Source organism: Labrus mixtus, chromosome 7, assembly GCF_963584025.1.
Source record: "Labrus mixtus chromosome 7, fLabMix1.1, whole genome shotgun sequence".
Taxonomy (NCBI): Eukaryota; Metazoa; Chordata; class Actinopteri; order Labriformes; family Labridae; genus Labrus; species Labrus mixtus.
Window position 1 is genome coordinate 16,092,345 of NC_083618.1, and position 25,538 is coordinate 16,117,882.

At 40.0% G+C, this 25,538-nt stretch overlaps 1 protein-coding gene across 1 annotated transcript; it reads right to left on the reverse strand.

The window, feature by feature from the left end:
* Positions 1–579: 579 nt before the first annotated feature.
* On the reverse strand, positions 580–25,538 carry st7l (suppression of tumorigenicity 7 like). Its single transcript, XM_061043285.1, has 15 exons — positions 25,342–25,538; positions 24,815–24,897; positions 22,913–23,072; positions 22,776–22,830; positions 22,498–22,613; positions 21,805–21,883; positions 21,383–21,471; positions 20,769–20,869; positions 20,504–20,618; positions 20,298–20,370; positions 20,035–20,137; positions 7,338–7,488; positions 6,751–6,843; positions 6,459–6,598; positions 580–2,654 (listed from the first exon to the last, which is right to left on the reverse strand). Exons 1-15 carry the CDS (start codon positions 25,508–25,510, stop codon positions 2,559–2,561), a joined length of 1,623 nt encoding a protein of 540 aa, XP_060899268.1. The 5' UTR covers positions 25,511–25,538; the 3' UTR covers positions 580–2,558.

Genomic DNA, 25,538 nt, shown 5'->3' on the forward strand with positions numbered 1-25,538 from the left:
TCAATGAGCTATTCATATTTCAATGTGCAGCACATAACCACGCTCTGGCACTGAGATCAAACACTTGAGCATCCGTCAACAGTCCTCCTCAGTGATTTTCATTACTGCTGCTCACCACTTAAGAATGAGTGTATGGAGTCTGATTATGGCACCAGTGGTTCACTGGGAACATGCCACACAGAAGCATCTGCTGATGGTGGTGGAGTGGTGTAATCATAAAGATGGCTCTTGGCTTTATATAGTGCAGGAGCAGCAGCAGGCTGGCAGAGTGAGTCGTTTGTCCTTGAATAAGATACCAACTCGCTGTCAATACAGCAGTGATTTAAAAGAGGAAGAAAGATGAGATCCATCATACAAAATTAAAGTTTTTATGTCACCCACTTAATGTTGAAAGTAGTTTGCTTTTCAGATCACAAGGGTATGGTTGCCTGTTGAAATTGTGCTGTATTTTCTGATCAGACTAATGTTCTTTATGGGACGGTTTATGTCGTTTTAAATGTCTTATCCAGCATCTACACATGAATTTAGATAAATAATGAAACCAAGGAGGAACATAAAGTATATCACTTGAGGCATAAGCACTGAAAGAGCAATTTATTGTGAGTTTTGCTTCCAAACTCATCCAAGGGTTTTTACAGCCATTCAAACATTCTCCTGTCTCCAGCATGTACTCTTACATTTCAGCTGCATGCTACAAAATCAGACATTTCAAGTGTCATTAATTTGAACAGACAGATATCACAGGCAACAGGTGGAAATATGAAGAGGTTTAGAGTGAATCAGGGTTATTCAAAATATTAACCAGATTTGAAACACATTGCAGTAAAACATGTCTGTGTGAGTCCGTAAGTCACAACAAGCAACCTCCCTTTCTTCTCTTTTACAAGTACCAGTATATTTGCCTCACTTGGTTGCAATATAAAGTACAGCAGATGATTGAGTTATAATATAGTGAGATAACCAAAGGTATCTGATTACAAATTGAAGGGGTCGAAATTAAGCAGAATTGGCACTAACCTTCACATCCTGTTGTAGGTGAAGAATATGGTTTTATTTTACTTGTTATATTCAAATTGTTGCGTTTTTGTGATGTACTAAAAGGCACTTTGTTATCACTTTTTTTTTGTTACATGAGGAGGAATGGGATATCATTCTTGGGCATGAACCTATTACATACCACGCTGCTACTCATCCTGTAGGTTTGGGTTATGCAAGGACAGCTTGTATATAAAAAGGTGTTTTTTTTTCTTTTACAATTTCTATCATCACACATATCTCTCTGACAAGTTGTTACATAATCAGCCCGTTCTTTTTAGAATATACTTTAGACCAAGGTGTTAACTGATATCCCAGCATGTTAAGTCTGATAAAACAGACCGTAAATCTTTCACAGAGGAAAACAAAATGTCAACCAGTTACTGTACTATTCCACACATTTCTGGCATTAGGAATAGATCCAGTTAAAGGCAGAGCGAGCCATTTAGTACATTTTACCCACTACCTCCACATGATTCTATGATGGGTGGTCAGTGCATTGAGAACAACAGTAATCATGTGTATTACTTCAATAGTTAAATTGCCAGTTAACCTTTAATGTGAGTCTTATTTCTATATTTTTTTTTAACGTTGACTAACCCACTGACTCATCAAGCTGTAGAGCAATTGGCAGATTCATTTGGATTAACTGTGACCAGTGATGATCCCGTTAACTTTTTCGTTGTTGCAGGGGTTGCGTTGGTTGCTCCAGTGATATAGTGCTGAGGTGTCATGCCATGGTAACAACTGCTGAACCGCAGAGGCGTTGTATACACTGCAGGCACTCGGAGGCCATAAATCACAGCCCTGTTTTCAGGAGATGTTACAGACTTTTGAATTTGCTTTAGTGGAAGTCTGCAGGGCATTTAGGGTTGATACAGGACACACAAGTTCCCATCCAAAAATACTTAATGGGACCTTTTGATGCATTTACTAACAATAGCAGGGGACATAGGGCTATGGGATCACAACAGTTACTTATTCTTCATGAACCAGTTGTTTTTGTTTCTTGATGTCAGTTACATGCTGGTTTAAACATTATTCTGACAAGACAACATTTAAAGAACCATCAAGTTATGTTTAACTACCTCCCCCTCATCCCTGGTTTTAGGGCCTCTCAAAAAATTACTTTTTTAATTTTTGTACCCACAAATAAAAAACCTCAGCCAGGCCTTGAGGGATCCTTAAAAACTTCAAATTGTCCAATTCAAACACAAGAGCAAATGATTGACCCTGTGAAATCGTTGCAAATGTTATTCGCTAAATGTGGTCTTGGAAAAACACTGGCAGCTCAAACAGTGTGGGAGAGCATCTTAAGAGTGGTATTGCCGTGTTGATACAACCTCAGCCAACATAATCAGTAACAATGCAGCAAGTGGACAGTAATGCTGAAGACAGGAGAGCAAACTCTTTTTGTCCAAGGGTTTGAAGTGGTATTGGTGTGTGTATCTGTGTGTAGTGTGTGTGTGCGTGTGTGTGTGTGTGTGTGTGTGTGTGTAAGTGTGTGTGTGTGTGGGATGGGGTCAGATCCGAGTCAGCTGGTGCCAAAAACTGGACGGCATGAAGCTTTCCATCTTGTCTGCGAAGAAACCCAGGGGTGCAAAGAGTGTGCTGAAGAACTGAAAGGGAGAAAAAGCAGAATGAGTGTTCAGTAAAAACACTTTCCCACCCATTAGTGGATAATGTTTATGCATAAGACTTCAATAAATCCCACAAATAAAGTATCCAAGTCCACAATGAACAGACACAATGTTACAGGATTTACATATTCCCTCTGAAAGCATTTGGAGATTTACTCAAACTGTGATTTAAAAGGAAAAGTAAAAGAAATGCTGAGCTAAGAGCTCCAGAAACACTGGATTGTTTTTTCTAGCCGTTTACATGATTTTGATATGATACAAAGCGTGCATTTGCAACAGCTGATAATGTACACATAATCCAGAACCTTCCACGAATACAAGGTAGAGAGAGCCTGCAGCATTACCTGAGTATATCCATTTTTAATAGTTTATTTAAGCTACAATTCTGACTAGAGCTGCATCGATTGAGCAAATCAGGGCCGATACCGATGTTTGAAATAACAATTGAGCTGACTGCCGATTCTGATACTTCTTTCGGTGTAAGACTTCCACAATGACACCATTGATTTCAATACAACTATGAAATCAAGTCAGAGTATGTTCAATGAGTGACTTAATCTACCCAACAAATAAACCTCTTCTCTGAGTCAGAGTAAGGTGTACTAGACGTTAACATTAAATTGATTTGGCTACTGCTACTGACATCGGTTCATGCAACATTACTTATCGATGTGCCAATGTCTGTCAACAGGGCCAATATCGGCCGATACCGATGCATCAGTGCATCCCTAGTCCTTACTGTTAAAAAAAAAGATCTGGTGGATACATTATAAGTCATGATTAACATGTCAGAATACTCTGAACATCAAATCAATCATGCTAATTCTATCTGTTTCCATTTCCGTCTTAGACATTTTTAAATAAATGTTTTTGTTTTTTTAAAGCATTTTTTTTTTTTACATACAGAATTGGTAAAAGGCAAGCCATACATCCAAACCAGAATAAACGATCCACTCAAGGTAGAGGTGGGCGATATGGGAAAAATATCATATCACGATTTTTTTTGGGCAAAATCACGATTTTATAACAATTTTTTTCATACTGATCTTTAGACAAATTTGTAAGTTACTGACCAGTTCAACCAAACTTATTTCCCTGTATAATGTTTTAAAATGCACAAAAACTGCACTGACAAGTTTAATCTATTTGAAAAACATCTTTGTAGGAGGTCTGGAGGTCTCACCCAGAACATCATCTGCCAACAGAAATGTCTTTCCCTTGATTTGATCAATATTTATGCACAATTTGAAGGTTTTCCTCACCACTTGGAAATTACGATTTAGTTATGTGTCCTCTTTTTATGTTCATCAGGAGCATTTTCACGCGAGTGATGCAGTGAGTGATGCATTCATTTAAAAACACGTAAACTTTGAGTTCTTGTGTTTCTGTTCTATTTTAGCCCTGCAGAGTTCCTACAGCTATAGCTTCATATCGGCTCTGCAGCCTTTGTTGTTTTTATGACATCATTGGACTAACTTTAGTTTTGTTTATATATAATAAAACATAATACAGAATGTGTTCATTCTGTGACACATGATCAAAGTAAGTTTTACTGAAAGAAGTTTAATTCATAGAGGGGGCGGGACATCATTGATTGACAGACAGACAGTCACCATGGTTACTCACTCTCACCTGCCTGCTGCTTTGTAACATTGTTTAGCCTAATCCCTATAGGTCCCGTTATCACAACAGGTGAGCTTCGGGTGGAGAGGCTTGATAAGTAACTTTTAAAAACTGAGAGAGAGCAGAAAACACAGACAGCAACATTTTAAACACCGGGGTTATATCTCCCATCACTGTCTGTCTGAGCTCCGCCCTGTCTGTCTCTGACTGTTAACGTCTTTCCGTGTCGCCATCAGAGATGTAATCTTAACTGTGCAAACTATACAGATAAGTTAACTGTTGCTCACAGCATGTCAGTTTGGAAAAATATCAGAACAGTTGCATATAACCGGGATGGAGTTGTTTTTGCGGACTTTACTTTTAAGTTTCGTTTTCACCGCTGCGGAGCAAAAGAGAGAGGGATGAGTCTGTGTCGGAGCATAAACTGCAGCATGATTGAATAAACACATTAGCCCGGTTCTACGATCTCCCTGCTTTGGCAGATCGCATGTTAAAATCCTTCACGATCTAAGATCGTTATATTGCCGACCACTAATTCAAGGTTATTTATGATGTAAGATTTCAAGGGAAAACAACAGAGCAATGAGCTTTGTTCGATTATTATAGCAAAACACGTTTCTACTTCTGTAGTAATACGCTAATTTGACTTTTACTCACAGAATATGTCGTTTTTTTGCTGCCCCCTTTTGACACAACGGTTCCCCTTATCTCTGCTCTGTACATGTTTAAGAGGTATTACACAAATAAACATTCTGCTATCTTTTAATAATCAAACATATCAATTATTTGCTGTGGAAAATCAAAAAAAAAGAAAAATGGCAGTTTCAGCCGAGTTTGTTAATCACGTCTTCTGATACATACCCCCTGGCAGCAGTTTAAGGCACTTGTAATTGCATTAAAGAAAAGATCTATCTTAACGCAGATGGTCTTTTTTCTTTAGTGGGTCATCGGCATCCTTTTCATTCTGTTTCATAACTCAGTCTGCCTTCAGTTTTTACTCAATTCTTAAAATTAGAACCCAAGTGGAACAACTCAACCTCTCTTTTTTATGATCACCAGCAGGACATATATCCACCTACATCCAACAATTCATCTCTATCTTACAGTACATTAGTTCATGTATATGAAAAGCACGTGCTAGGGATTTAAATAGGTTAGTTACAGTGAAATGCTTTCTAAAATATTTAAATACGGTTTCTTTCTGAAGCTACTTGAGGTGTGCTTGATACACTTGACACTTTTATAGTCTCATAAGTGGACGATCAGCCTGGCCAGACAAGTGCAAATTAAGTACTCCTCTAATCTCATTTAATATATGAAACATAGTCAACTCATCGTTTTCCATGTCTGGTATCTATAAATAAAAGGGAAAGAAAACTGCCACCTCAGCCACCACAGTGTTGCCTTGCTTGGATCTTCTGTTTAAGAGAAGCAGATTCAGAGAAATCTGTTTTTACTCAGAAGGCAGAGAGGACCTCTGTGTTCCTCCCTCAACAGTTTTCATGCACTCCATCTGAGCATTACACAAACCAGGCTTGCTGGAGCTGCCGTAAAAATCCTATCTGCACTCAATCTTTCCCATAACAAAAGGAGGAGCACTAGATGTTCTGTGCGGCCTTGTTTTTGCTACGAGTGTATGTCGAGGCAGGCCCTAATAAACAGAGTGACCATAAACAAAGGATTAGCCAGAGTAAGGAGTGTGCCAAACCGGCTAAAAACAGACAAAACAACACTTCTGTGATGCATAAACAGTGAAAGAAAGGCCATGCCCACACTTAAAGTATCTCAATCTTTTGGGCAGTACGCCGTGTTGGCTGTGGTGATAAGCTTGCATTAATCAGCTGTGGTCACTGATAGCTTGACTTGGACAACAGCTTGTTTTGGCGGGAAACATAGACTTTATAGGCCTACGACTCCCATGAGCCTCCAGTGTTACTGACAGTGATGGAAGCCAGCAATTACTGGAAGGGTCAAAAGATTCAGGTTACCGAAAAAAAACAAAAAACATGAATTTAAAATATAGATGTGAAAATCAGAGATTAATGGAAGATGAATCTGCAGGTCAGCCAATCCACACACACATCTGTGTTAAACTTGTGTAATAATCATCTAACTTGTAACTTTTGAGATCATCTTGAGATGTGTAGTTCATGTACTCACTGCTTTGGCAAAGACACCCATGAGCTCAGGGAACTGATGTGTGAGCATGGCCAGCATGGCAGTGAACGAGCAAAGGCCTGCTGTGAAGAGGATGAAGAAGGGAAGCTCTTTCTTTGGGTACACAGACACCTCGTGGAATGCTGCAGAAACAAAGAAAACCATCAGAAAACAGAGCTACACATAATGAGTGGAGATAAACAAGTGAGATAGTGAGGTGATTAATTAGACAGTCGCATGTAAAGCAATATTGTGCATTTATTGACTGCATGTTGACTTAGACTATTGTACTTACATGGCAGTAGTTCTCTATCTGCTGTTTCTGTGCATCCTGGGTAGGGGTAAAACAGGTGACCCTTCTCTAGTGGGTAGGGAATGATCCGGAAGGCTGCGAAGGCGGACAGATAGAAAGTTAATCCAAGAGAAATAACACACCAAAAATGACTCAGTACAAAGTAAAAACTATTTTCAACAACATAACTGGTGTTCCAAACTGTATCTAGAAGACACAGCTTTCCAGTAAATTATCTAAGTAGCCAAAACTCTTTATCAGAGTGACAAGATCCTAACATCCGGATAAAATATAACACTAACAATCTTAATGTGCTTCATTGGAACAGTGACCTCATCCTTGTATAATCTCCAGAAGAGTATTAGTGGGTGTAATAAGCATGAATAATCATGACACAACAAAGAAAAACAAAACAAAGAGCAGCACGCAATGGGAGAAACTTTTGAATGGCCAAGCTCTTCTAAAGAACTGAATGAAAGTGTTCCCTTTAATATACAGTGGGTGAGGTACCCGATCTCAAGTTCTAACAAATCATTACCATTGGAAAAAACACACTTAGTCTCGAAAAAAGGAGGAATATTTATACATACTTCCCTCCCACGTGCAGTGTAGTAAGTTTAAGGCTCCCTCTGCTCTCTTCCAGTGCTGCAGGTGGAAGAAAGCGTATGCCACTGCCTCGCTGTCACCCCTCTTCAAGATGTGCTCTGGAGGCAGGATCAGGCTCTTCATCTCCAACAAGTACTGCACACAGGAAGAGGAAAACGCATGAAACCTCTGGTAAGTTTAACACTAGCATAATATGTTTCTTTTCTGCTTCTAAACCTAGAACAGAAGCGAAGAAGTGTCTACTATGCGTGCACATCATACCACTTTCAAAACGTAGATAATTTGTGATCATTTATTTCAACATGACAAGAGTGAAGCAAATTCTTCCTTTTAACACATCTGAACTGTCTTTAGTTAATAACCGTGGTTTAATATTTAAAATCAACATGAAGACATCAACTAGCGCAGACACTAGTACTTTATTGTAAAATCCATTGTTTTGACTTAAGATAAGAAAAATAAGCAAAGATCAATCCCATCGGGGGAAATTAATACACTGAATTCTATGAGACATGTATCTTGTAAGGTTGTCAAGTGTTCGATACTTTAAAACCATGTGTTGTTGTTTTTTAAAGGCTTTTCATGCCTTTATTTTAGAGATAGGACAGTGGATAGAGTCTGAAACCTGAGAGAGAGAGTGGGGAATGACATTCCACAGGTCGGATTTGAACCCGTGCCGCCAGCTTGGAGGACTACAGCCTCCACACATGGCGCGCGCACTAACCTCTAGGCTACTGGCGCCCCGATATCCATGTGTTTTAAAATGATAAAATCTGGGTGGTTTTAATATTACAAATCAAGGTACCTAAGCTTTGAAAGAAACTATGGATGCTTTCATATTTCTAACCAGAAGCTGTCTGCAAAAGAGAGAGCTCTGTCTAAAATGCACAAATACATTGGCAATGTTTGTAAATTTGTATAAATTAGACAGTGCGCAGGAAGTACCTGCAAACTTTGGAAATAAAAACAAGATATTGTCCAGTAGTTGTTGCCTAGGACTTTGATTCTTGTTACAATGGTTACAAACAATTATCAAATGGTTTCAGTTTTACTATTATCATAGTTTAAGTTTGGAGCAACCCGAGCTGCACGTCATCCTTTTCTCTTTAAACAGTATTTTTCATGCATGTACTAAAAATGCAACATTTTGGTAAAAAATTGAAACATTTGGCAATTGGAGAAACAGATTTTCTTTTTCAGACACACCATCAAACCTGACTAGTACAATACCAGTGAGTCTTCATTCACAAATTTATCAATTAGTAAGGTGAAGTATGAAACTATTGAAATTATGCTGAAATAACTTGGGTTAAAAAAAAAGTTTGCCCCCTTGTGGCCAAAAATCTGTTCATGGTGCTTTAATACTTCAATTAACATTTCTGTGTTTCTCCATCAGCACTTCACTTATTCTTTTCTATTGTGCAATTCCCTGTGGGTAACTCCCTGCAGACTGGAAACATATTTTCTTCATGTGAGGTATTTGTTGATAGCCTTATTTTGCAATTGTTCAAGGTGGGAGGGAAACGCTTTCCAAAGCTCTCTGAGTGTGTGTTATTGTTACAGTACAGTACACTCATTCCATGAATGTGTAACGTCCCCCTCTTACCCCTCCTCTCCTTCCCTTCTGTGTAAGTTTTTCCCAGCGAGTCAGCCGGTTCACTGTGCCGACAAGGCCCACAGCCCAGAGTTACGACCTATAGAACAGTTCAGGTTTTCTAAAATAAAAGGGAACAAACATTTCAAAATAGGCCTTTATCCTGTAGACTCATTTTCTGCAAAACTAATATTTAATATAGTTCTAGATCTGCCCATAGATACTTTATTAACAGGTTTGTATGGACTTTGATGAACCTGCTACTCTATGTGCTTTATGTCTGTGGTGCCCACTGTGGCAGGGGTCTGTGTTAAACAAAACCTCTGTGCGGGGATGGGGCCCCCTGGGCTGGATTCCCAGGCGGCCAGCTTCACAGTGCTCTGGATCTCAGACTGACACTTTGGGAAGGTTACCCCACAGCTAATCCCGTCTAATCCCTTCCATGGTCACAGGCTCAGCCAGCCAGCGAGCCATCCATCCATCTAACCAGCCAGACCGTGCTGCTTCACCCATCTCCCCCTACATAACCCTCTTTCCCCACTTCTGCCCTCATGATCACTGCCTGGTCAGACTCTTCAACCTGGCTCATCCCTGTCTTGTCTTTATCCAAGACTCCTTCATGCTCCTTTAGCTTGCAACATATGAGCTCACTCCCAGGCAACAGAACTCAGACTGCTTGTCTGCCTCACTTAGTTGGTGAATTACTTCATAACTAAAAATTTCATACTGACATATGTTTTACTCAACATAAATAAGTAAACTGATATTCCTTCAACCTATGTCCAGCCAGTTTGACCAATACTTTAGTAAATGACCAAAAACCTCCAACTGAACCATCAGCTGAAAAACATCAGCCTTAGCATATTAAGTAATGTCCTTGGGAGCATTTAAAAACGCAAATGTTAACATCCATCTACAGCATAAGCCCCATGCTATGCTTTAACACCACCTTACAGAGAAATAACCCTCTAAGAGGGTAAAATCTATACAGGTACATAGAGGCAAACCATGATGAACATACTCCACATGGGCACAGGTAAGAGTTAACAGGTGGAAGATTTAAATAGGGTTGATTTAGGCCTTTGAATAGCCACAGTGTGTTTGATTCTGTGTTCAGTTGCATTCCTTTCTTAATACTGAGGTGACAAACTGTCATTGATACGTCCATGTATACAGACATGTTTAGCTAGACGTTCTGTTGATCTGGTTAGCCATACTTGTTTTTGAGCAGAATTGAGCCCAAAGGGAAGGGGCAGCTTTTTCTTGTTGTTTAGCACCAAAACAAATGTAACACTTGGACTGCAACCAATATTTGTGTTACTTTATTAGGTGACATATTACAGAAAGAAGTAATAAAGGAAATCCAACTTGTGTGGATGTAAGCCTCAACATTTGTGCACTAAGGTTGATAATGTTGCTGCCTGTAGCCTTGCCCCCCAAACTTCAAACTTTCTACCTGAACAAAACTACTTAATTGCCGTCCTGCATTACTCTGCAAGCACCAAATTTCTCCCATTTCTCTGCCATCCTAGTCCGCACTCATGCCATCTACAAATTGGTCAATTTTGTACAGCTGGCCAGAATCACCTACTTCTCTGCTGTCTGATCTTCACTTGCCACCTTCCTGAACCTGTCACCCTCAGGGGTAAAGGCTGAATCACCAAACAGGATTAAACCCTCCACTTCACCTATCTCTTTCTGCTTCACTCAGTCATACTACTGACTGACCTGTCTTCCAGCCTTCTTTCTCTCCCAATCCCTACATCCAAGAATCTTCAGCTAGACACCCAGAAGCTGCTTGTTTGCACTTCTCACTTATCCTGTCTGACTTACTTAAATCATTCTCTTACTGCTCCAGCCAAGAGATCTGACTGTCCGCCTTCATCTTCCTCACCAGGTCGGCCTTCTTTTTTCTGAGAACTACCCTTTCACTACTCTCTAGGCATCAAGCCAGCTAAAGGGCTAACCTTTGGCTTCTCTGCTGTAGAGAACCACACAACTGCCATAACTGATACAATCACATACATTTATTTTATATAACACTTGATGCATGAAGCATCACATGAGAAGTTGGAAGTTGAGCCTAGTTTGGTGCCCAGCCTGCAACAGAACTATTTGATAATCTGTAATTGAGCCAACATGTGGTAGAACCTGCATATTTTACAGATAAGATATAGATACATATTTTAGGGCTTTACTCAGAACTGGATTTCTATATTCACCGATAAGACACATGTTTATAATAGCTTTCCACTGCTAAATACCAGCTGAATAGGCTTGTCTGGTCTCTGAAAGTAGTCTAAAAGATAGAGATTTTCCTTCCAGATACTGATACAGATTGAGTATTTGTCTTTACAAAGTAACTTTCTGGGACTAGATCAAAAATTACATATTACTAGTGGAGAAACTCTGATTGCTAAAATGTTCGCTTGCTTTGACTCTCTTTATATGTTGTTCAACCTTTGCACTGTTGTTTGTTATTGTACCGTTTTGGGTAATCATTTATGATATCATATTGATCATACTGACCTGGGGGATAGCAGGTCACATGGGTATGGGCTGGGATGTTGTATTGATTTAAGTCACCTGTTCACCTTTAGTGATGAGGAGACAGGTGAGCTGGGTCGCCATATTTTTTGTTGAATCCTGTTTTCTTTTGTTCACTGTGATTACTTTGATCATGAGTTAGTGTTCCGTTAGTTGATTATCTTTTTTTGTTAATAAAAGGTTAAACTCATTTTGTAGTCTAATTTTTTTGGTGAAGTGCATCAGACAATATCAGATTCCACACATAGGCTGTACTAGAGGTCAATACCAATACTGGTATTTCCATTAATACTCTATTTAAAGGCAGGGTTGGTAATGTTCGAAAACTAGCATGATTTTGAAAGTAGCATTCCCAAAGTGCTCCGTCTACACCCACCCCCTCCCCTCTGTGCTCCCTCAAAAACCATACCTCACACTAACATGTACGACTGCTGTTGCTCCAGAGCACATGAATTATGAATTTCAGTTAAGACCTAAAAACAGTTTAAACCAAAATCTTAAAAATTGTATCCGGAGAAAATTACCAACCCTGCCTTTAATCTGAGCATCTTCAAACACGCTAACAGTACCTAGCTTCCAGCCACTGCTAACGAACACCCGACAAATACTTGATTTCAGTGATAAACATCTTTGTATTTTGTTTCAACTGGTATTAATCAAGGCGTCTGTTTTGTTTGGGAGTGGAAAGACCTCTAATAACCGATAATTTGACTTCCAGTAACAATCTTGTGAACAACAAGCTGTGAAGGGTAATTTAAAAAAAAAGTCATGCTGTTACCAATGCAATGTGAACAAGAACTTTCAGAAAGCAGTCCGAAAGATTTACAAATACTTCTAGCTTCCTTTTAGTCTTTTTCTGAAGATGAATAACCAGTTTATAGCACCTCTGTAGTTCTGGCTCCTCTGTGTTTTAATATTAACCATTTAGAGAGGCTGGCTGCTCAGCTGTCCTTCCTCGCATGCCATGGTATTAGACCTGGTGACACCTCAGTCCTCTGTGCTGGCCTACCAGCCCCCTCCTCTCCCCTCATTCTCGTTCTTCGGTCTGCTTCTCCACTCCCTGTCGCCTCTTTGATGAAGGGATTGAGTTTCATGTGTTCTCCTTTTATCCCTGGGCAGTCATAAGCCCAGAGCATAACTCATAAGCTGCCTTCTGATTCTAATCTGAAGCACTTTGCCATGCACAATGGGACACACAGGCAACAATGACATCAGCCTTGTAGCTGCTCTGTAAGGTCAGACAAACACACTTGAATACAGTGAGAGAACATGCAGACTAACAGGTGTTGGGGTTAGACATACAATGATTTAGAAAGCCATTCAGTCAGTAAACACCAATACTAGGTGCTCCAACCTTTGCTCAAGGAATGGACAGACTCAGAAAACTCAAAGCATTTATTCCAACCCAATACACCCTCCTCTTTGTCCAAATCAAACCTCATCCATCTTAATTCAAGACAAACCCCAGACTATTACTCCGACTCAATTTACAAACCAAAAAGCCAATTTCAAAGGTAAACTAAGCAAAGGTTGCCCTTTCTGGGCCTAGACAGGCAATCTAGATGAAAACATGTCAACCTGAATGGGGTGAGATGAGAAAGTGCCTTTCAAAGTGGAGTAAACTAGCAAGGTAGATGGGTTCGGATCTCCCAGGCTGCTTCACAATGAGCCTGTATGAACCAAAGTAGTGGTAAATGTAAATGTACAGCAGATTCAGATGAAACGAACACTTTATCTGCCAACAAGAATCAGACAAACTGACGGTATCTTAACCGCTGGTTGGTAGAGAGACTGATTAGAATGGACACACAGATGGAGAAATGGGGGAAGGAGGCGGAGGATAAATGAATAAGGACAACAAGATGAAGAGGAGAGGAAAATAGAGGGGAATAAAGGGGGGAGGACAAGGTGGAGGAGGTATATAGGGGAAAGATGAGGGGAGAAATTATGGGAATGGGAAAGGGGTCGTTAGAAAGGAGGGCGGAACAGACTGAAGCTTGTGTGGGTAAATGTGGGTTAATTGTGTGTATGGCTTTTGGAACCGTTTGAACAAGCTCATGTGATGTAGCCTAGCATGATATTCATTCATATATAATCTTCTTGGCATGCCTGATAAAAATAAAAAAAACTCACACACTTAATGCTTGACCCAACATTGTTCCTTAATTAATCCACGTGGCCGATTTGGCAAAAAAAAACATTGGGTTGCAGTTTTTTTCTTTCAAACTTCATTTTCTGTTAACATGATGCCATCTTCACACTCACACAGGAACACATATTCACACCAGGACCACCAGTACAACAAAAGTCTAATCTGCTGTGCTCTCTGTTCTGCTGTAGAAACACCTTTTCCTTGCCCAAATCTAGCCTCCTAGACCAGGGACCAAACTGGCTACTTTTCTGACACATGTACCAACATCGAACCTTTGGGCAACCAAGGCCAACTTGTATTTGGGGTGCGGCAGTAGCTCAGTCTGTAGGGACTTAGGTTGGGAGTCTGAGGGTTGCCAATTCAAGCCCTGGTACATCAACCAAGTATGAAAGGTATGTCTATAGCATCACAAACATACATAATCCAATTTATCCATTGAAATTTACCAAATTTTCATTTATTACCTACAAGTAGAATACATGTCTTGAACATCCCTGTCAGGGTGCACTCACACTAGGCAATCAGAATCATGCCTAAGCATGCTAAACCCTCACAGTCCAGTTCCTTTGACTAGTGTGAGTTCACGGTACACTTCCTTGGTCCTAGCACGGTTGGAAGAGGTGTGCTTTGACACTGTACAGTTACTCACATGAACACAAGCACTGGTACACAACGTGGACATGAAGTATAATCGATCCCCACTCCCATCTCAGAGTGTTATGGGTGTATCGGACTTAAATTACTCAAAATAAGCCACAAAGTCAGTAGAGTAACTGTCATTTTGTCTGTGCTGTTCTCCAATGTGCGGACGTGGACTTGACCACAAGTCCCTTTTTAATTATTTGTATTTCTTAGTCCGCCTGTCTTGTACACTTAGATTGCTTCTTGATCATGTAAAGCCATGCATGTGTTGTATTACAACGTTATGTACAGGAGGTAACTGCAGGCTCAGTGTGAGTGCAGGCCACCGGGGGAATTGGGAGGAGGGGGCAATCGTGCATACAATCAGCACTGTACGGGGCAACTGGGCCTAGTGTAAGTGCGCCTCAAGATGTAAGGTAGTGTAAAAAATATCAACTCTTCTTTGTATTTACTGTACTTTAGGAAGTATAAAGGTGTAGGAGGTATATAACATATAATGATATTGGGCATCTGTGAGTTTTGTTATTTATGAAGCTAAAAATGATTTGTTCTGAACACCAGAAACAAAAAGAAAAACAACAGAAAATGCTTTTTGGAAACTTTGACTATGTTCTCGTCTTTGTGCTAAGCTAAGTGACTGCTGTGTTTTTAACGTACAGGACATCATTTGGAATCAATCTCTTCTAGCTCTCGTTATAAAGTGTTTTTGCCAAAATGTCCAACTTTTTCTTGAACTGATTACTAATTATTTTTAACTGTCATCAATGTTTAGAATATTGACAGTAAATGGATGGCTAATGAGCATCAGCTTTGTTTATGTATTTGAGAATGTTTTGACTGTTTCATTAAACTTCAGTCATTTATGATTGTTAGTTGGAACAATTTTTGACAGTTTCTATTATTTGTATTATTTAATTATCTGAATACATAAATATCTGATGAAAGTATTCATTAGTAAAAGCCTCACAAAGTCTGTGTTTTCTTAGCTGATGTCTTTGTTAATAAGAGACTCCGCCAAAACATGCCCACATGTCTATTATTATATTCAGGAAACTGAAGTGTAATTTACTCAAGAGGACTGAGGTAGGGTCTAGGGCAGGCATGGGCAAACTACGGCCCGTGGACCATATACGGCCCGTTGGGCTTTTTAATCCGGCCCGCCGAACTTGTCCAAATTATATTATTATTAAATTAAATTTTATTATAATTAAACCTCATTCGTTTTCCCCTGTAATGCCCGCGTTTCCCCAATAGATGGCACACTTCAGAGTGTGGTGTATTACTCCCTTCTTCACTTTTTCGCTTTGCCCTATGAACCCGTATGAGCCCTTCTGTAAAAATGAGCGGATCAAAGAAAAGAAAAGTGGACAGTGAATGCCGAGTGTTTAATACGGAGTGGACAACTAAATATTTTTTCACTGAAGTCCGATCAAAGGCTGTGTGCCTGATATGCCAAGAAACTGTCGCAGTTTTCAAAGAGTACAATATCAGCCGTCACTTTGCTACAAAGCATGCTAACTACGCTAGCAAGCAGTCCCCGCAAGAACGGGCGGCTACGGCTCAGAGGTTGAAGGATAATTTACAGACTCAGCAACATTTTTTTCACCAACAAACTGCGATTCAAGAGTGAAGTTTTTTGCTGGCATTCAAATTAGCAAAGGCTAGCAAGCCTTTCTCCGAAGGCGAGTTTTTAAAAGAATGCATGGTAGAGACAGCAGGTCTCTTGTGTCCGGAGAGCCAAGGCCAGTTTGAAAAAATCTGTTTATCACGCAGGACTGTGACTCGCCGTGTGGAACTGATTGATGAAGATATAGCCAGCGAATTAAACAAAAAGGCTGAGTCCTTTAAGTTATATTCACTAGCGCTGGATGAAAGTAATGACGTAAAAGACACTGCTCAGCTCCTCATTTTTATCCGAGGGATTAATGACAGTTTTGAGATAACGGAGGAGTTTTTGACCATGGAGTCCCTGAAAGGAAAAACGCGAGGAGAGGACTTGTATAACCAGGTGTCTGCTGTCATCGAGAGAATGAAGCTACCTTGGAGTAAACTTGCCAATGTCACAACGGATGGATCGCCAAATTTAACTGGAAAACATGTTGGGCTGCTGAAAAGAATCCAGGATAAAGTGAAAGAGGAAAACCCTGACCAGGATATTATTTTCCTTCACTGCATCATCCATCAGGAATCTCTGTGTAAGTCTGTATTGCAGCTTAATCATGTCGTGAATCCAGTTGTAAAACTTGTTAACTTTATACGAGCAAGGGGACTTCAGCATCGTCAGTTTATTATGTTCCTGGAGAAAACTGATGCGGATCATCAGGACTTACTGTACCACTCTCGTGTCCGCCGGTTAAGTTTGGGCAAAGTGTTTCAACGAGTGTGGGAGCTGAAAGAGGAGATGAGCGCATTTTTGGAGTTAATGGGGAAATCCGACGAATTTCCTGAGCTAAGCGACAAGAACTGGCTTTGTGACTTTGCATTTGCTGTGGACATATTTTGACACATGAATGAGCTGAATGTGAAACTACAGGGGAAAGATCAGTTTGTGCACGACATGTACAAAAATGTTAGAGCCTTCAAATCCAAGCTAACTTTATTCTCCAGACAAATTGCAAACAAATCTTTCGCTCATTTCCCCACACTTGCCATGCAGAAAGAGGCGACGCGAAACGCAAAGAAATACAGCAAATCCCTTGACGACCTGCACGGAGAATTCTGCCGTCAGTTTTCTGATTTTGAAAACATTGAAAAGTCACTTCAGCTGGTGTCCTGTCCCCTGTCAGAAGACCCTGAAACAGCACCACAGGAGCTGCAATTGGAACTGATCGATCTTCAGTCTGACTCCGTCTTAAAGGAGAAGTTCAACTCTCTTAAACTGAATGACTTTTATGCTTCACTTAACGAAGCCACGTTTCCAAACCTCCAGAGGACGTCACAGAAGATGCTGACTTTGTTTGGCTCGACCTACGTATGTGAGCAGACATTCAGCGTCATGAACATCAACAAAGCCCCTCACAGATCCAAGTTAACTGACCAACACCTCGGATCTATCCTGAGAATTACCAGGATTCACTTAAACTGAACGTGAGTTTCTCTACTGTGTTTATTAAAATGTAATTTAATTAAATGAATGCATTTGGAAATCAATTTGTACAATGAGCTTTGCATATTCATGCTTTGCTAGCTGTTAAAGGCCAAATCCTTTCATGTAATGGCTTTTACATGTCATTTATATTAGTTCACACAAACACTCCATCCATCTGTTCCTGGCCCCTGTCAAATTTTAGAACCCATTGTGGCCCGCGAGTCAAAAAGTTTGCCCACCCCTGGTCTAGGGACTTATGGAGAAAAGCCATTTGCAGATCATACTAAAGAAGCGATAGGCCAGCCTGTTTGTAAAAAGGGGCCAGAGAACACAAAGAAACAACCCCCCACCTTTAATCCCCACAGATGACAGTTAAATACTGAAAGATGACACTACCAATCATCATCTGAGTAAGGTGTGCTACAAATTTCAAAATCTATTCCAACTCTTCTCCCTTATGTACAAATGTCATTTGGATAAAGTTTGCAGTGATGACAAATATAAGGCTCCCTGTTTGGCTCAAACAGGGGGTGAGTGTGGATGAGGGAACATGAGAGGATAACAAACGGGATGAGGGTAGGTGATGAGAGGGGAGAGAGGATGGCTGCCTCTGGGCCAAGTGGGGAGGGAGAAATTGGACAGACATTGAAGATGAGGGCGCTCACTTTAAAATCAAAGGCTGGATCAAAGTGCTGGCTGATGTCGCCTCCCTTCCACAAAACACACACACACACACGCGCGCGCGCACACACACACACGCACACACGCACACACAGATTAGATTCTCTTTTACTCTCTCAGAATCCACGAGATGAAACAACAGCAAACTACAAAGGCTAAACTGAGACAAAACTCTGCTGCAACTAGCTGTGTCAGACTGTGTGTGTGCATGTGTGACAGCTAATCCTGTGGGAACTGATGGTACTATACCCCAGGTGTAGCCCCGTGTTTTTACCTGGTTCAGCTTTACATAGACCTGCTCTTTAAAAGTGCCCAGTTTGTTGTATGTTCACACTTTCCTTGAGACCAAAATATGACACGATTCTGAACTACCTCAAAACATATGATGTATGTATGATGAAATAAATCATGTACTCTCTTTTTTAGTGTTCAGTTATTTCAAAATGTAGCTGATAAATCATACAATAGTCTTACACTTAATTTTTTTAACTTAATGGAAAAAGCTACAATTACCAAAATTCTACATTTACACAAAGTAAAATGTAGGGTATAGAACAGACAATAAATACATGTGTCAAGAGAAATGACTGTGCATAGACCCACACTGACACCTGCTGGTGAGCCAAGACATGTCATCTTGGATTACCTGATTTATTGTTGTACCTGACCTGCTCTACCTGCTTGCTTTGTTCAGAGTCATACCTTTACCTATACCAGTCATGTCAGACCTGCATGATTAGATCAGATCATTTCCTAAGTATATTTATATTTCCTATATTTCTTCACACTACCCACTAGAGGTTAGGCGAAAAATCAATACAGCATAGTATCACAATATTTTTTGTGATGATATTTAATCTTCTCATGGCCGCCGAGTATTCTTTTTTAATTTCTAAAGGGGTTGCAAGATTCATTTTGAACAAGTTGCATTGTTAAAAATGACTGTGATTGTGCAGTTGTCCTTACATGTTTGTGTTCAGTTCAGTTAGATTAAACTAAAATACCAACAGTTGTGAGGTGCATGCTACCTTTTACAGGGTTTTACTTTGATCACAGTGTTGTTCAGTCTGTGGGCTTCACTCCCATTGTGTAGAAATAACAATAAGTGAGATTACTTTTTAACATACAGGACATCATTTGGAATCAGTCTCTTCTAACTCTCATTATAAAATGTTTTTGCTAAAATGTCAAACTTTTTCTTGAACTGATTACTAAATTATGTTTAAAATGGCAATAATATCATATCGTTATAATATCGTATCGTGGGGCCTCTGGTGATTACCGGACCCTACCACCCACCTGCATCCTGTAGTATATCAGATTCTGGTTTCTGATTTAATCTACCCAAACCACTCGTGTTTTATCAATGCATGCATAAATTAAATAAAGAATATTGGAGTCAAAGTGTATGCAAGCTGTCTAGACAGTCAAAGGTACATTTCTACTGTTGAAGATACACTCACTCAACTTTGGAGCATAAAATCTAAACCTTATGGAATCATTCTCAAAGACTACAGAAACCACTGAAGTCTGTGGCTGCATTCTCATACCACACTTTCATAATAAAACTTTTCTTTTTCAAGTGTAGTATGACAAAAAAACACCATGACATATCCCTGCATGCATTCATTTTGTAGTATGCAGTACAGCATCCTTTTCGTTGCATTATGACCCAAAATACTTTGCTCAGCAGAATATATACCACATCAATGGCGAGCTTGAGGAATGTTTTTTTTATTAGTATTCCAAGGGAAGAATTTTTCCTATGCTTTTCAGAATCAGTAAAGTAAAGCTGTGTATGAACAGTATGGTTAATGTTTATAGCACATTGTTATGATTAAGCTGTATATCCTAACTGTATGCATACTCAAAGCTCCCAATACTTTGAACAGGCTGCTGCATAAAACCACTATCATAAAAAACATGCATGCCATTAGGAATGCAGGTTATGTGACGGTCATTAGTCTGCGTGCTTACCTTTGGCACATGTGGATTGAACTCAACAGCTCTGTGTATGGCCTCCACAGCATTCATTTCTGCTGTGCTGAGCCCTCGCCTCGACGCGGCCTCTGGAGAGAACCTGAGACAAAAAAAAAAAACCCTGGTATGACACGCTGGACACCATGTGATTATATGTTGTCATTGGTGCAGCTATTAAAACAGTTTCAGTCAGTTATCTGTTGAATGGCATGTAAGATTCTTGAGATTATTCTACCATATGAATTCATGGGGAAACCTACTTATCTGATACAGCCCGTGCTTTCAGCAGCGCTGATGTGTAGCATATCGTGGCTGATTTTGGCAAGCTGATGTCTACAAAGGAAGAAGAAATGAGTATCACCTTACTTAAATCATACTTTTTACAACTGTATCACTGGCAATGAGCTTATTGCTATCTGAACATGTATGAAGACTTCACTGTTTTTTTAATCGGGTTCAGTCTTACCATCATATTTGGCGAGGACTGCTTGGACATCAGCATAAGCCTGTAGCTCTAGAAGTGCCTCCAGAAGGTTTTCATGTATATTTAACATTCCTAATAATGGGAACTCCTTCATTAACTGTAAAGAGATACAATTTCACACATTAAGAATCAATTTGTCAGTAATGCTGTATCGCTATTGATTTGAATACAGCAAGTGTATAACTCCAGTTTGAAGAGTAATTCCACAAAAGTTACACTCTGAGCAGTGTTTCCAATTCAAACTTACGTCTCTCATCATTTTTACTGCTTCTTTTATCCTCCCCAGCTTGCGTGCACACATCGCCAGTCTGCGTTTAATGTATACCAGTAAGTTGATATCTTTCCCAGCTGTGGATGGAGAGCGGAAAATATGAGACGTTAACATAGATGCAGTAATAAATAGTCCTGGACCGGGAGCGCTGATAGCCTAGTGGTTGTGTTGCGTGCCCCATGTTCAGAGGCTATAGTCCTCATTGCAGCAGCTGTGGGTTCGAGTCCTACCTCGGCCCTTTGCTGCATGTCATCCCCCACTCTCTCTTCTCCCAACATTTCCTGTCTCTCTTCAGATGTCCTATCCAATGAAGGCAAAAAGCCCTAAAACTTAAAGACTTTGATGTAATATTATGCTTTTGTGAGTGTCGTTCATCACAGCTGGGTGGTTACAGGTGTAGCCTGTTCTATTTATAAACCACCCTTACCTGTGAAGCACAGCTGCAAGTGTGGCAGGGTGTGGCCCACAAGAAGGATTAAAGAGGGGGTGTAGGTACTTATAACGCATAACTACTTAATCATCTGTATGGTACCGTGCCTCATTGTTTACGATTGGATAATTAGTTCAGTGTATTAAAAAAAATGGTTTACCGATAGTTAGTGCTTTTTTGAATAGGCGTTCAGCTTCTGTGATAGTTGTGGCTTCTTCTTCTGCTAGGAGCACGTAGGCTGCAGCACATCTGCACACATACATATGCACATATGTTAGACACAAAGGGACAGCTTAACCTATAGATTTATACATTTTTACATGCAAGTAGACATCTGCTATGTTTGCATACACATCAAGATATTAATGCAATTAAAACAGTATTCAGGTTACCAAATCCCAAGGACATTTAATGATTATATTTATGTATTCGTGCTTTGAAATAAGGTAAGCACAATCACAGAAACTGAGTAATGAATTAAAGTTAATAACAGTAATAGTTGCTGTTGAGATGATACAGTTTTATGTTCATAGGTGCAGTATTTAAGTAGATCATGTGTAAGAGTGTAACAGTAGGACTCACTCTTGGTTCATCTCGATGGCCTGGTAAGCTGCTCTGATCCTGGCTTGAGGATTTCTCTCTCTCCAGGCTTTCTGCATCACTGTAATGAGATGACCATGTCAGGCTTATTCTAGATGTGACCTCACTACCCTGACATATTTAACTGCAAGTCAGAGGCTCCACAACTTGAGATAAAAAACAGTTCATTTGGAATATTTACAAATCAACAAGAAAAAAAATCTCATTTGAGGATGTATATTCACAGGCTTTAAGGGCGCACTCACACTATGGGCAAAGTTGTCCCGTACCGTGCTCAAGCACACAAGACAGGCGGACTCGAAAATGTACAAAACAATTTTTTAAAGGGACGCGCAGTCAAGTCTGCAGCCGCACATCGGAGAACAACGCAGAGAACATGACAGTTACTTTACTGACTTTGTTTCTTATTTTGAGCCTTTTTAGGCAGACACAAACATAACACTCCGGGATGCATGAACAGTACCGTACCGAAGCACACCTCTTCAAAGCGTGCCAGGACCAAAGAAGTGTACCATGCTTGAGCACGGATCGGAGCACTCACACAAGTCAAACAAACTGGACTTTAGTGGTGAAGCGTGCTTAGGCACGGTACAGATTGCCTAGTGTGAGTGCGCCCTAAGAAATATCACATTTTTTTGTCTTCTGTACGTTTATTTCTTTATGATTCCAACTCACCGGCATCTTCTGGCCTTAACTGCGGAGTGTCTCCTGTGAAGAAGGTCTGATGGTCTTGAGCAGACAGGTTCATATCATAGTATGTTAAGGGCTCCTTCCCTGTTACCCAGGTGTACCTGCAGTGATCAGAGGCAAACACTAACTTGTATGCTACATTTTTATTTTACACTGTTAATCTAGTTAATGTTCTTGCAGTATCAACACTATATGCCTTATAAGTTATGCATCTTAATGGACCATCAATATAAGCGCTACACAGCTAAATATCAGAATCATACCTGTTGTATTCTGCTCCTCTGAACAGATTCAAAGGATTCCTCCAGACTTTACACTCTACCAAAAAGGAGAAATCATTATTAAAGCTAGCTGCATTTTGGTTAGTACATTTCTATTAAAGTGTGTTTTTCACATTTACCTGAAACACTGGGCCTTGGCTCAGCCTCTCCATTAACTGATGCAAACAGACCAGTGGTGGAGCTGCTCTCCACTCCGCCCAGGAGAGGACGCAGGTGACTCACCGACACTTGTTCAATGAACGAGGTCCCATATTTACGAAAATACCACCACTCAAATATCTGTGGGGGTCACACACGAAAGGAAAGCATGCTTTATAAAATGTAAATGATGAGACAACAATTACTCAAAGGTTAATTTTTACTGTGAAAAAATGACAAGTGTGAACAGAATGAAAAAACATGAATCAGATTTTTTCACCCAACATTTTGTCCACTCATGTATGCTGTCCCAAGATACATGTTTTTTTTTTTCAAAATTTCAATGCAACCCCAGTCTGAAAATTCATTTCAGAATACATGCAACATTCACATCACTTTAGATCCACATGAGATCAGCAGGACACAAAAAAAATATGCGTTGTGGGCAAGGGCGGATATTTCACTTCACTATTGGGGGGGAAAACTAACAGGATTTTTTTAAAAGAGCAATATTTTAATATAGAGCTTCAATCAATAAAACGCATCTCGACAGAACTGGCATCTTTTAAAACATGAAAGCCTGAAAAGGTGACCTTCAGTCAAATGCATTGAAGCCTACATCAACTGTCAGCTGGTCATGTGTTTTTGCAAAACTTAGAGATGTGAAATATATACAAGATACAAAAGAAATGCAGGGAGGGGGGTCTGGGGGGATTCTAACCCAGAAGGAAAATTTAACTATTGTAACATGCAAATGAAGCTTTTTTAGAGCATTTTGGAGCATTTTTCCTCAACTTTCTGTCTGATTGGCACTGAGACTAAATATCTTTACGATTGTGAAACTGACAGAAGTCTTTTGTAGCGACGGTGAATTGTAATCCCTGCAGATAAAGGAACGTGTTTAACTCCAAACAGACTGTGGTCTGTGGCGATGGCCGGTCTTATGTCAACAACAGTTCTCGTGTTTTCATGTTTTAATGTTTTTGAGAGTGTTAGCTTTCTAAAGACACCTTATTTGTGCGTGTAGTCCAAACGGTTCAAGAACAGAGTTCACTTTCCTCGGGGTATGCTAGGAGAAAGTTGGCGATCATCACCAACTTGTTTTGCGTCTTTATTTAGCACAACTGTTTTCAATGCATATTATTATATCACTCAAAATTACATGTTTATGATGACATGAATACTGGGGGGGACAATTATCTATTTTTCTAGGATTGGGGGGGTCAGTACCCCCCTGTCCCCCCCGTGATTTCCGCCTATGGTTGTGGGATAAAAATGTTCAATATTGCGATAACGATGTAACTGCAAATACATTCAAAATAAATCCCCAAAACATTTTTTTTCTCCACTAAATTGGCACAAACGAATCTGAGAGTAGCTGATAGATTTGGCTTTATCCTACTACATCAAAACATTGTGAAAGCATGGCCATTACACACAGGCCTCTGAAGCAAGACACTGTGCAGAATCACCTTTTTTCTCTCTCTCTCTTTCTCGCCTATCAACAACCTTTACATCTTTAATTTCTTCCTCTCCAGAATCCCATTAGTCTTGCCAGCATCAGAGCATTCTTGTTTATTTGTATTCATCCCATATAAATGCAATTCTTGCAACATTTCTCCATATGTTTTAATTGCAATGCCCACCATTCACGGAACCACACAATTAAACATTGGGAGCTGGGATGAATGTATTCGACTTCTTATTACTAATTACCGCCTTGAATTAATAATAATTCTCCTCTAAAAAAGGACTTCCGCCCATGCATTTGATTTTCTGCTGCAGAATTAGAACTTATGACTTACATCTAATTTGATCTTCCAAAGACAAACTAGTCCACATGCCATCTACAGTTAGAGGAAAAAGCTGAAGTGATAACTCACAAGGATGAGTCCAGAGATGAGGGAGGAGGTTCCAGTGAGAGCCACATAGAACTTGGGTGTCAGTGTATTCAAAAACACTGAGGCTGCAAAAACCAAGAGTCAGTCAGTGTACAACAACCGGGACTGTAAATATATACATGTATTTATTTTGCACTGTTGTGACAATGCCATTTAGAAAAAACATGCAATAGACCATGGCTGAAATGCAATAACATAAATAAAGTCCGTGGGTTCGGCAGAGCAGCTAAATACATTTGTCTCTGCAGCACGATGACCGAGGCTGAATACTTGTATACAAATATAAACTCATATTTCACTCTACATGCAATGCACGCAATTGTTAAAAAAAGCAGGATAAGTAGCTTGGGCTATGTACTCTAAAAGTCGACTTCAGTCTAAGCAGATAGTCGCCTTTGCGTGTGTCTGAAACAGTCAGATAACGAACTGTCAAACCAGCAGCAGCGTCGCTTTGGTGCCTGCTAAACCCAAATGCTAACAATAGCTAGCTAACAGCCGCATTAATTCACCTGAGGTTAGAGTTTCCTGCAGTTTGAGCGGGCTCCACAGGACGTATATCATGATCAGCACCATGCCGAACCAAATGAAGCACACGTAGGTCCATGACCAAGAGAGCCACGACTTTAATTTTTCTGTAAATCCGAGAGATTGGGGATTACTGCCAGCGGTGTCCTCCATGTTTCTCCGGATGCCTGTAAACAGAGGA